The 13,702-nt window shown below is 38.1% G+C and overlaps 1 protein-coding gene across 2 annotated transcripts in view; it reads left to right on the top strand.

The window, feature by feature from the left end:
• The window catches only part of LOC105188861 (ras-related protein Rap1), a 59,237-nt gene extending 53,055 nt beyond the window's left edge, over nucleotides 1–6,182 (top strand). Inside the window, exons 2-3 of one of the 2 annotated variants that reach the window (XM_011150538.3) lie at nucleotides 3,165–3,588; nucleotides 4,581–6,182. In XM_011150538.3, the coding sequence (XP_011148840.1) occupies nucleotides 3,165–3,588; nucleotides 4,581–4,880 (724 nt within the window). In that variant the 3' untranslated portion in view covers nucleotides 4,881–6,182. The remainder of the gene's footprint in view (nucleotides 1–3,164; nucleotides 3,589–4,580) is intronic. The other variant, XM_025305178.1, reaches the window with a different exon arrangement.
• The last annotated feature ends 7,520 nt before the right edge of the window (nucleotides 6,183–13,702 follow it).

Here is a 13,702-nt window from a genome sequence, read left to right as displayed (position 1 = left end):
AATTTCGCGCTGCTACTTCTAAGAACCTTAAAATTCTGATCGAAGATCCTATGTTATAAAACGAGTCATAAAATGAGAATCGATGCATGCAATACGAATAATATCCAAATTCCGACTAACCAAACCACTTCATGTTATCGCGAATGAACAAAAGCAGCGGCCCATTCTCCCGCAGATATTGAACTGTCTAGGACAGTCACTCATGTAGAACAGGAATAATTTTAAGAAAATTGGCTTTTGGTCAGCTTTTCAGACCAAACATCCCACAGTGCGTTGGAGCAAAAATCATCGAAATGCGTGATAACAATTGCAATCAGCTGATTCACGTCTCTCGTCCCCTAAGACGGAGAGTTTTATGACCGCGGAAGGATCGATATTAATCTTGCCGTTCCTTTGAACACGCAACACCATTTACTTGCCAAAGAAAACGCTGTTTGAGGCAGTATGCAGATACACGTGTGGAGAGCGTTCGATTTTCGATATTGTATTTCCTCGCTAACTGACGCGAACTTAAAGTCCATGTACATACATGCGAGAGGCCGGCGTTCGCGAGTAATAAATCACGCTGCGGGAAAATTGCTTCCAGCGTGAATCCCGCTCGGGTCCGCGCGACATGTCGCGGCTTTTTCCTCGCTTTCGTCGGCTCTCCTTTGCGACTCTCTCTCTCTCTCTCTCTCTCTCTCTCTCTCTCTCCCTCTTTCTTCTGCATTCGCTATCCATTCCTCGCGACCGGCTTTCGGATTTTAGCCCGAGCTTTAATTTCGCGGTGAATCCACGCGAAAGGGACGCTCGCTTTTCCGCTTTTGTGTGCACAGTAATAACCACGTCTGACTTCTTGTAATAAGCGCAGATGATTACGAGAAGATGCGGATACTTAGAAGCAGCTGCTATCTGGTGCGTGTAAAAACGACCGCATGGCCTTGCCTCATTTCGCTTTGCATCGCCCCAACCTGCTCATAAGAGGCTCACAAGGCTCTTGAGGCGCTGATAGCGCCCCGAATTCAGGACACCCTATACAAAACCGGCATTCAATAACACGTGCTTGCATCGCGGCAGATCCTTCGCGTTCATTAGCAACATTCTCTCTCTCTCGGATGATTGTCTCTTAAACGGAATGTGCTACCTTCGCCTTCGTCATCGTCCGCCATTGGCAGAGAGCGATCGTATCCCGCTCCGTTTCCGTTAATAACAATCCCTGTCGTGCTTCGTGGCATCTATGGCGATTATATCTGTTTAAAGAGGCTAGATAGACTTGAATGTTGCAGCGAGGAACGCTGACAAAATGCCCACGACCGAACGTCCTTGTCATTTCGCCGCTTCGTTGAATACGATGCGAGTCTGAATGTTTTTTTATCATATCTCGCTACGCCGTATATCTTTCGCTTCTCGTTTCGTCGTGCGAAAACGGCAACTCGATGTATCAGCTTTTCCGCAGTGAACTCTCGTGTATCTTTTCAATTTATCTGTGTTCGCTTTCCTAGTCTCACAGATGTATTTCGAAAATTAATTATTTAGATATTCGTGAGAAATTAAAATCAACTCCTCGGCAATGTGTACTGCGAGGACGTATATTATTTTTTTTAGAAATATTTTTCAGTAAATATTGCGTTTCAAACAGCAACTAGATGTACTCGTGATTGTGACATTTGTTGTCAAGGTTATCATCCTGAATAACGAAAGGTTTCAGTTATTCCTCATTGTTCATTAAAAAGTTATCAACCAAAAGTGCCAAAGATCCTATGAATAGTAGATATATGAAAGTCACTGAGAGCTGTGACTTTAACTATACATGTATATCTCAAGGTCAAGATAATCCTCAAAGACGGAAAGAAAGTAAACTTGTTTTGTTAATAACTTTTTAATAAATAATGAGCGATGACTGCTGAAATGATTTTTGATGATTGTTGATTAAAATGGACCAGCCTGGGGCTGGTGATTTGATGATTTTGAAATTTCCAAAAATCAGTAAATTAACAAAAGTGCGCTAATGTAACAATATATTCTTGAGATTAGAATAAAACGGAAAAGTCTAATCTAGTACCACTTTGTCTTCCGACAAATAGTTAGCGAGATATCGTGAGTTAAATATTGAAAAAGTTATCAAGTTTTCATTAAATATCTAAAAATATATTAGACAAATAAAAAATTCTTCAGACAAAAGTTGTTTAAATTAATTGGTAGAAAAGGACGGTATAATAAAAAATTCCGTTTAAGAAAAGTAATGATCAGCGAATATCTTGAAAGTGGTGCCATTTGTAAATAAAATAGTATAATTATTTTATGTCCCCTTTGAAATCATACAACTTTTGTCCGAAACATTTTTGCTGAAAATGCTTCGTTAAAGAATTAACGAGGTGCGTTTTTCAAACGGGACATCCTGTATAGGAAGTGTAAAAAATGTCATTAGTAAAATACACGATAATTAGCAGAAGTGAAAATGAAACTTACGAAATATATGGAATATTTTCTTCATCGTCTGATGAGATGAACTTTGAAAATTATCTTCAATAAAATTTGCGATACTTCGTGCACGAAGTAAAATTAGTATTAAATTGGCCGTTATTCCAAATTTACTTTCAATCTTTTCATTCAGATAGGTTGTACTTTGCTAATGTTCTAATTTGCTAATTACTGCACGATAATGCGTTCCGCAAAAAATTGATTTACGTAAAAATCGAATTAATCAATTAAAAATAATCAATTTTTGTCAAGAGAAAATCGATTTTCTGAAAAATTTATTCGAAATTGAACATCCCTAGTTTATGCTATGGCGGAAGGAGGTACGTGGGGAGGAAGGAGCTCTGCTCCTTCTTCTACGTATAAACATGGGTTTTTTCAAGTTACACCTTATTACATTAATGACAAAAAGTCAATGGATATATCGAACAAAAGAGTAAATTTTTCTCGTTAATAACTTTTTAAGAAACAACGAGCGACGGAGGGCTGAAACCTTAGAGTTATTGTTCAAAATAATTGACAACATCAAATAATTGACAACGTCAAGATCACAAACGTATCTCGTGCGTTGCTCCGTTAAACGTAATATTTATCTATTTTTTAATACAGTTTTGTGCCGCGTAATTTTTATGTGCTTGACGCTTTACAATCGGCGATAGGGAGCGTGGAATGAGTCGCCGACGGGTGAAAACGATGTATCATTTCAGAAATGACAGACTAACGGAGTCGGATAGCGGGGGCGGAAAACCGGCCGAGAGCACGATTCGGCACAAGATCGTCGTGATGGGCGCGGCGAAGGTCGGCAAGTCAGCCATAATCAATCAGTTCCTTTACAGCACCTTCACCCCCAAGTATAAGCGCACCGTCGAGGAGATGCATCATGGTGACTTTAACCTTTCCGGGATCCACTTGACTCTCGATATTCTCGACACGTCTGGCTCGTACGAATTCCCCGCGATGAGAGACCTGTCGATCAAATCGGCCGACGCTTTCGTTCTGGTCTACGACGTCAACGATTCCAACACGTTCCTCGAGGTGAAGACCCTTAGGGCCCAGATACTCAATACGAAGGGCGCCGTACCAATCGTGGTCGTCGGTAACAAGATCGACCTTGTGGAGGTAAAGCAGGAGGTGAGTCCGGATGGCAATCGAAGCGGTCATCGAATTCAATCGCCCTCGTAATCTTCGACATTCCTAAAATAGCTCTCTTTTTCCCTCGTGAAATCATCAAATAAAGTCGCGCTTTCATTTAACTTGGAAATGTGTGTTTACCTCATTCTTTAGGAATTACAGATTCTTTTACATGATACTGAGAATAAGTGAAATTCATCGCGTCGTCTGATTTTAGATACTCTTTTCTTACTCTGGTATTTATAGACATCATTAAAAGTAGATGAGGAGGCTAACTCGAACGCCTGTTCCAACTGCCTGTTTCCAACTCTGTATCAAACTCACATGACGAAGAGAGAGAAAGATTCGTGTGCGCGACTTTAACTCTTGAATATTAGAATGCTTTTGTTACTTTCTATTACCAAGGCGGATGAATATATTCATGATAATATTCACACCCATAATTTTTTCATCACTTTTTTTTTTATATGTACATGAACTATAAATATTTGATAAAAATTTGTAGCATGTAAAACAATTTTAAATCATATACAATTAAAAAAAGAAGAACCTCTCACTGTGAAAAAAAACTTTTCTTATTTACAGTGAAAGGGTCTAAAATATTTATAAATATTATAAATCCTAGCAGGACACTGCTGTATAATGTGTCGCTATCTAGTGGCGACAGTTGAAAAATGTCATCGGGTGAACTTTTACTCATTCTAATGCCGGAGAGTTAAATCCAAACAGTACAAGTTCATACGAACGTGCGACAACATGCTCCACGTGTCATTTCGTTGCATATGCGCGGAAAGAATCCAACGCAACTGAAATGTAAATTCCATTGTTAATATTTATAACAAAACGAGATCATTCGAGCTGCGCAGCCGAAGATGCAAATGAAACCGGCTCGATCAGCATGAATGCGCGTCCGACGTGCGAACGGCGTTCCGCGTCGCACGTCGCCTGCGACCCCGTTTGACATCCGTTACAACGACGAGGACGAATTACAGGTGGAGTCCGAGAGTACGAGAGACCTGGTGACCATCAAGTGGGAGAACGGCTTCGTGGAGGTGTCCGCGAAGGAGAACCTCAACATCAGCCAGGTGTTTAAGGAGCTGCTGATCCAAGCGAAGCTCAAGTACAACCTAAGCCCGGCGCTGCAACGTCGCCGTCGGCAGTCCCTGCCGCCCCCGCAGCACAACTCGCGCAACAGCAGCAGCACTCACGTACCGTCCGCAGCTCAGCTGCAGCACCTGCAACAGATTCGCGAGCGCTCCGAGTCCAAAAGGAACTCCTGCATCCTGTCGTAAAGAGCGAGACCCTCGCGAGAGACTTCCCTCCTCCATCCGATGATCCCGCGATGAGCACGCGATTAGCGCCGGAATTTCGTCTTGGAGAATCGTCCGGGTGCAGCGCGCGACAGGTGGTTGATTAGCTTCGGCCGGTCGCTAAGGTATCTCGTCTCGCGTGGACGTACCGAGGAGGCACCGATTACGGAACTCGGGCTGCGTCTCTGTGCGCAGGACGTCGCGGCGATAAATCGATGTACTCGTCGGTACCCCGAGTGTCAAGCGACATCGACGCGGAACGCGCGTACTCGAGGGAGTCTCGCGCCCCTGGCGTCAATCGTTTCACTTACATGTCGAAGTACGGATCTTCTACGAGGAGTGGTACTTGAACGAGAGAACAAGCGCGACACACAGCGCGCGCGTGCGACAAATGTTTCTACCTAATTTGGAAACTTGAAGATCCTCCGGCAAGCTCCGGTTCTCTAGCGTTCTCGGCGATCACGCGAACCGTGCTCCGTCGGCCCGAGGGTCGCGTGTGTCGCGAAACTTCCTTCGGTATCTGTAAAAGTATTAGAATCTTGTCTCGTGAATAGCTTAGGGAAAAACGACGTTCCGAGAGATAGGAGCACTTTCGTTCGACCTGTGAGAACATTCTCGTCGACTTCGATGAAATGCACACGAATGCGCGACTTCCTCGAAAAGGTATATATCGAGTGAACCGAGTGCGACGATACGTCCGGCGATGCGAATAATAAGAGAAGCACGATGTGGACATACCTTGTGTAATCGCTTCCTCCCTTGTGATAACTGTCCGTTCGGAGAACGAGCGATTTCAAAGAATCAATTTCGATCGGTATCGTGCGAAGCACCGTTCGTTTCATCGAGAGCACACGAGAAGGGCACTTTATACACGTAGGTATATCGGATTCTATTAATGACTCTCCTTTGCAACCGGCTTGCAAGCGATTTGCTCTTCAGCGATTCGCCGCGAACACGAGACGGATGACAGAGCTATGACAAGCAAGACGCGACCCTGAAACGTCGGCGCGTTTCGTAGTAAAACCGAGAGATCGAACGTTCGAGAATTAGATTTGTTCGATTGAAAGATCCTATCCGCGCGAAACTACTTCTATCCGCTCTCGCGCACGACGAGAGAAAGGGTAAAATTTAATTAAAAGTTCAAATCGGGCTGATTCCAGTCGCGAACTAGCGATAAATCGGATCAGAGGCGCACGCGAATCGTGTTACAGCCGACAGAGTTACGAACGCAAAATTCGAAATAATCTTCGTATTTATATATAGAAAAGAAAATTATATATGAACTATATATATGTGTGTGTGTGTGTGTGTGTGTATGAAAATAGGGATCTCTCTCTCTCTCTCTCTCTCTCTCTCTCTCTCTGCGAAATCAGTCGGGAGAAATTGTCGATTTTACGTAGAATTTGAAGAGGGGAAGGACGTTTTGTTACTATATCTATTTGCATTAAGATGTATTAAACGAAACTTTCATAATAATATGACATTACGTACGATCTCTCTTCCGTATTGTCTTTTGACTGCGATTGGAGCTATTATCATCTGATAGAGGAAAAAAAGCGAAAGAGAAAAGAACATACCGGCGGTTTCACCCGTCTATGGGACTCATATGAACGTTAATAATTCCGAATTATGTAATTACGTAGCTTCATTGTGACGTTCGTACATTCTAATACCGTGTTTCAGGGTTACTTCGCACTGCCCGGTCTTTTATTACCATGGATTACACATATACATTGTAAAATTCGACAAGATAATATTACGAGACTTCGTCTACTAGTCATACTTATAACATAAGAATTGGCTCTTTTATCTCCCTATTATTTGTATATGGATGTACACACATTTTGTTAAAATTTATTAGAGAAATACTATTCCTACGAAGGTGTCCGTTTACTTGCGATGTGTATCATCAGGGAAATGATAACGACGAAGAGAAAGAAGTAACGAGATGAAAGGTCGCCGTATTACGCGAACGAGTAAATAAATATATGTAATTTTTACAATATATTTATATAATTGCACGAGTCGACTTATTGGGCTGAAAAGGGAAGCAACTTGTTCTATGTATCTATTCCGCGACACGTTAGACATTTCGAATACTTTTAATTTCGTATGCTGAATAAGAAATATTAAAAAAATATACATATATACGTGTATATATATATTTATATATATATATTTGTATATATATATACAGGGTGTACCAGAAAAATGGGTACCCCGAATTCAAGAGATGACGTTTTTGACAAAAATGTTAAATACAAAATTTTGAAGGTTTAGAAATGGGTATCTAGTGGTAAACTTGAATTTGACCTAGGGATGAAATTTAAGGGACAAATCAAGGTCAACTTTAAAATCGTAAATGGAAACGCCTATTTTTCATTATATCATATTCTTCCACCAATTAATTTCAACAATTTTTGTTTAAAATATTTTTTTATTGCCTAATATTTTTTGTGATGTTTAATGAAAATTTGATAACTTTTTCAATATTTAGCTTACGATATTTTGGTAACTATTTGTCGGAAGAAAAAGTATATTAGATTTTTTCTCTATTTTTTTTTCTCTATTTGGTTTCAGGAGTATGCTATTAAAATAGTGCCCTAACTTTTGTTAACTTGATTTTTGGAAATTTTGAAATTATCAAGTTAACAAAAGTTAGCGTATTATTGTAGTAGCGTATTCTTGCGACGAAATAGAGTAAAAACGTCTAATATTCCCTCACTTTCTCTTCCGACAAAATGGTATTATACTTTTTACTATAACTAGACATAGTTCCGAGATATCGTGAGTTAAATACTGAAAAAGTTACTAAATTTTTCTTAAATGTTTCAGAAAGTATTAGGCAAATAAAAAATGTTTTAAAATGCTTTAAAGTTGTTCAAATTAATTGGTAGAAGAACAGGATATAATAAAAATAGGGATTCCATTTACGATTTTAAAATTGACCTTGATCTGACTTCTAAATTTGATCTCTAGATCAAGTTCAAGTTCATCACTAGGTGCTCATTTTTAAGCTCTAAAACTTTTGTACTTAACATTTTTTCAAAAACGTCATTCCTTCAAGTTAATCCGAAGTACTATCCATTTTTCTGGTATATCTTGTATATCTCAAATGTATGTACTGAGCGTGAGACTGTACACTTATGTTTCGTCTATTGATTATTACTCTAACCGTAAGACACTTTTTCAGCTATTGTTCATAAAGAAATTCGGAAGGAAAGAATTCAATGTAAATACTGTCCATATAATGTACTTTATTTTCAAATTAGAATGCGATTAGAATAAAGTGTATTTCGTTTCGGATATGTATTCTTAATAAGTATGGAAATATATATATATATATAGTATATATTCCAATTAATTAAACATTATCGGTTGTTTCAAATTGGAAATTGGGAAATTGTTAGTGATCTGCTAGATAATTGGTAAAATTAATATACGCGCAATACACTGTCAAATTTCATGAAACACCAGCAAACTATACGAGAAGCAACTGTGTGTGCTTGTTAATGTTATAGATTCGTGTTAAAAACGTGTTAGATCGTTTGTCTCGTAGACTCACTTTCTCTCTCTCTCTCTCTCTCTCTCTTCCCACAAATATGCAGTTAAACCATATGTTCAATATTACTATCAACTTCTCACTTACTACAAATTTTTCAAAAAGAGTAGATGCTTACTGTACATAACAAAGAGACTGTTACGCAAATTCTTTATCGGGAACATTAAGGAATGTCGTCGATAACTATCGTAAGATTTGACGAGTAAATTTCTGAAATAAAATTTAATCCCTCGTCTTTACCTAACACGAGAATTTTTCTTTTTCTTGGAATCATTGCCATATATGTTTCTTCATTAAAGTGAATTATCGAGAAGGGAGGAAATATATATTTCAATCGCGTCTCGCGTTAGAAGAAAATATATTAAATATTTATATAAATAATATAATATTATAACGTGTTAGCATACATCTTGCTACCTTGAAGCCCACATTGGGTTTAATTTTACACGAACATGATTAAGCACTTTAGTATAACTATTAAACAATTAATTACATATGTGTATGTGTGTGTGTGCCACTGACTCAATGTTTTGTTAGTATTAAGACTTCAATGTAGTTTACGAGTTCCATCTGAATGCACACGATTGGTTATGTAGGAAGCGATAACTCGGATGTGATAATCTCACTTGAAAGAAATATAATTTTGATTTCACTCCCTGGATATATAATTTCCCTCGGCAAGCAAAATTTATTTTATTCTATACATGAAGATAATATTACATGCGTATTGATAATTAAATATAAAACAGATCGTGAATATGTTATTTTCTTATAAATATTCCGGCGTATTTTCCTGCGAGTGGCGAGGAAAAGAAACATGAAGTTGAGAGGTGTACGCTGCTATAATGTCCGATTGTAAAAGACTTGTATGAATTGTAATTAAAGCTTATATTTACCTTATGAATACAGACAGTATAATAATATAACGGTTGTTCTTTCCTCCATCTCTGTATAAAATCTATGGTATAACATGTTCTAATTGTCAGTATTTGATTTTGTATAATTATATTACTACGAATTAATGAATAAAATGTGCAGTATTATAAGAGATCGAATGATACAATGTCGTATGATACAACGCAGTGCTCGGAATTACATTTACTTTTCAAGCGATTTTCGGGAGTTTCCCCTACTTACTTCCTCTTACCTTCCCAGTCGCGCTTCCCGTTTCAGAGCCGTTCACATCATACGCTAATAGCTGTGATTACAGCTAATTTTGAAGTTATTGCTAGGCCTTTCTTAGATGCTACAATGTCAACGATCTTGAGGTGGGGAAAGTGACCGTCACGTTTATGATCAACAGGTATGCAGGTGCATACGCGAAAGGTAAAGTAAGTGGAAGAAAACTTGCATGAACCGAAAATTGCATGAAAAGTGAAAGTAATTCCGAGCACCATATAAACAGAAGTCTAATAGCAACCGGCGCCTTTTGTCTTTCATTTGCTGTCTTTTGTCTGTTTCAATTTAAACTGCGAATATTGCTGATGGAACGCAGTAAATATAATTTGACAATATTCTCAATTCTTTGTTTATACCCTAATATTAACGCATTAATAAGTGTTTACTGAGACAGATAAACAACTCAGGAACATTCGATATGCGACGCATATTGACGCGATTAAATCATTCGGCACTCCAGTGAATACACATCGAACATTCGTCCCTGAAGAACGACATATTATAGCACAAGCCTAATAATGATGATGAATGTTTTATGAGATGTTTCAGGATGTTGAATGAAAAGAAACATTTCGAACATTTATTGGGGACTTGAATAAGTTCTCGCTGTCTTCCGACAGATAGTGTTATCTTAGCCTTTTTGCATCGGGCAATACTACAGCCAACTTCATCGTGAAGTTCCAGCATTAGGCTCAAAGTGATATGTTATTCCGCCGAAGTGTAAACATATTTTTTCATAGCGTCAAACATGTCGAATTTCGTGCAAAAAAAAGTATTTGCGGGGAATTTTACTGCATTACTTTTTCAAAAAAAATCTGCAGCTGAAGCACATAGAATTCTTGCGACCATGCTCTGTCGGAAACAACATGCAGAGATTGGTTTAGGCGCTTTGAAAATGATTTTGATGTTGAAGATAAAGAACGCTCTGGCACACCGAAAAAGTTTGAAGACGAAGAATTGGAAGCATTACTCGATAAAGACCCATGTCAGACGCAAAATGAACTTGCAGAATCATTAGGAGTTGATCACACAACGCCCTGACTTTTTTTAAATTTTATTAATTGACTTTTGGAAATTTCAAAATCATCAAATTAACAAAAATCATGGCACTACTGTAACAATTTATTCAACAATTGTAACAATATATTCTTGAGACTAAATAAAACAAGAAAGTCTAGTACCACTTTCTCTTCCGACAAATAGCGAGATATCGTAAGTTAGATATTGAAAAAGTTGTCAAGTTTTCCTCAAATATCTAAAAAAATATTAAGTAAATGTTTTAGACAAAAGTTGCTCAAATTAATTGGTAGAAAAAAAGTATAACAAAAAATAGGGGTTGCCCCTTAAATTTTTAAAGTTGATCTATAAATGACCTTCAAGATCATGGCCAAAGTCAAATTCAAGGTTACCATCAAGTCCATTACTCGATTTCCTACAATTTTTGTATTTAAAGTTTTTCATGAAAATTTAATCCTACAAGTTATCCGGGGGGTCCCCGGTATTTTTGAGACACCCTATATATCAGTAGGCGGCGATTCAAAGCTCTCTCTCGTGTGCTGAGCTTGCCTAGCTAGAACTGACTAAAAAGCGGAGCATTCTTTCTTCGGGTAAAACGGAGAGTTTCTAGTTCAATGATTCGTTAATTATAAGGCCATTAGTAAGTTTCTATTATTTCTTTCATTGCCTCGTTTCTTCAAGAAGCTATATTATCGAAACTTATTCTTTATGATTTCAAGATGATATTCGTGTTTTTTTTCATTACCGTTTCTATTTGCGAAAGTAGCGGAATATTGTTAATATTTCTGTGCGGTAAGTATTGAGGCAGAAATATAAAAACTGTGGTGTGTTAATCAAGACTTTGATTTATTGAATCCTGACGGGAGAAACCCTGTACTTAACAAATATAATTCGTTCCTCCCCATAATTGGTCACCGGTCTCTTGCTATCGGCAATCGCAAGGTCATTCCTTACAATACATAACCAAAAAAATGACAAGCAGCGAGACCTATACAGCTGAGGAATAGTAAAAGCTGAATGACAGTATCCCGCATGGAGAAACAAAATTTTAATGTATGCTTTCAATAATATATAATACCAAAAGCATTTATTAAAATGGACTGGTATAATAATTAGTGCCAAAGGCACTCTTTTTTTATATGAGCTGCTTGTTATTAATACCAGAGTCGTCCATTTATAGATGTGAGCTGGTTCTCATTAATTAGTGCCAGAAACGCATTTTGTGACGTGAGCTGGTAATTTATCGATATACATATTTCAATGTCATATTGACATTGAATAACTTAAAATACCAGAGACATGTTGTAATAAACTAGTAGTATGTAGTAGATATTAAAGTATGTAAATAGTTACACAGAACATACTGAATATGTAATATACATATTCAGTATGTTTCTGTGTATATCTGTATACATTTCTTATTCCAAGCTCACTCATGCAATAGCGACACTAAATACGTTTTCATTCTTACGCATCATAATTTATCAAATGCGTCATCAACAGACGTATTGAAAAAAGAGAGTCACCGCTGCTCCTGAATCGTGACAACGGAGAGAACAAAGTTGAACAATGTACAATCGAACCGTAAGCCTCAACCAGCATAGGTATTATCGTGCGTCTTCTATTAAAATCAGCGAGATATATATATATATATATATATAGTGTGGGGGTTTCATATCTATACTATGAAGCCAAACTGCACTAGGAAAACCTAGATAGCAAGGTCGGCAAAAAAGATTGGGCAGAGTTATAAAAGTATCACAGATCCGACATCCTAAATGCCACAATCGGCGTTAGGCCATGCAAAGGCGCGCGTTATGCTGTCGCGCTCGGTTATATCACCCGGGCGGCCGAATCTTAGCTGCGAGCAGCGGATCGGTGAGCGCGCTACGTAGCGGCCGCGATCGGCACTAGTAGCTGCGTGCGGGGCGTCGGCGAGAGCACCGCGTGCTCGCCTGCGAGAAACCGACGGGAGCCAGGCTGTCCGCCACGCAGCACCGGCTCGACGATTATAATAATATGCATGTTGTATTAATGTGAATGAATGTCAGTGCTTGCACATTTCCGAACAGATATTGATAATTGTTTGACTTTGGAATGACCTTCAGAAACGTTATCAAGGTTGACATAAAAATCTTAAATGGAACCCCCTATTTTTTGTTACATATTCTTATAGCTGACGTTGAGACGTTTCCGAAACACTGGTTACAAATCTTCTTTCCATAAGAACTTTTTCAGTCATGGGACTTGAAAATTAAAACACCATCGGCGTTAGGTGTCTGTGAAGTTAGCACGTCAAACTATTAATATGAAAAAAACAAGTAGAGTTCTATTAGCACTTTTTATAGTTCTACAGTTCTCTTATAACGAAAAAAATAGTTCTGCAACGTTACACCCAAAAAATCAAAAATAAAAATATAACATGCTAGGTTCGCGAAGTTAGCACGTCTGTTCCTCTAAGGTATAAGAAGCAATCAAATATTTCAACATCTGGCAATAGCTCTCGTTAGTTCTACAAGAGTTTCGTCTCTGAATGCAAGCATAAAAAAATTCCAACATTTAATATTTTTTTGTAAATTTTAAATACTGCAATGCATCCTCTGGAAAAAAAGCAACGTGCTGATTATTTTTCGCAGATCTAGTGATAATTCTCGTTAATTTTCGCATAATTCTATATCTCACAATCATATTTGAGAAGAGTTCCGGTCCGTTAACCATTATTAAACAGTTGCTAATGAAACGTGCCAGTACGTCGTTCAGAATAAAAGCGACGTGTTGATCAATTTCTTGACTTCTAACGACAGTTCTAGATGCGTTTCACAGAGATGAAACGTTTCAACACGTTGCGCAGAGTCGCGACGTCCTGAAGATTTTTATTTCTACTAGCGAGAGTTTAGTTGCTTTTCGTAGAGTTCTATGCTCTACGATTATTTGTAAAATGAGTCCCGGCCGATAATAATTTTTTAACTAATATTAATATGAACTTAGGAGTGTATTATTTCGAGAAAATTGCATACTGACTATTTTTCGTTGTTCTGGCAACTGT

Source organism: Harpegnathos saltator, unplaced genomic scaffold (assembly GCF_003227715.2).
Source record: "Harpegnathos saltator strain DR-91 unplaced genomic scaffold, Hsal_v8.6 scaffold677, whole genome shotgun sequence".
NCBI classification, from domain to species: domain Eukaryota; kingdom Metazoa; phylum Arthropoda; class Insecta; order Hymenoptera; family Formicidae; genus Harpegnathos; species Harpegnathos saltator.
Note: the sequence above shows the minus strand (reverse complement) of the source record. Positions and strands in the feature narration are given on the sequence as shown.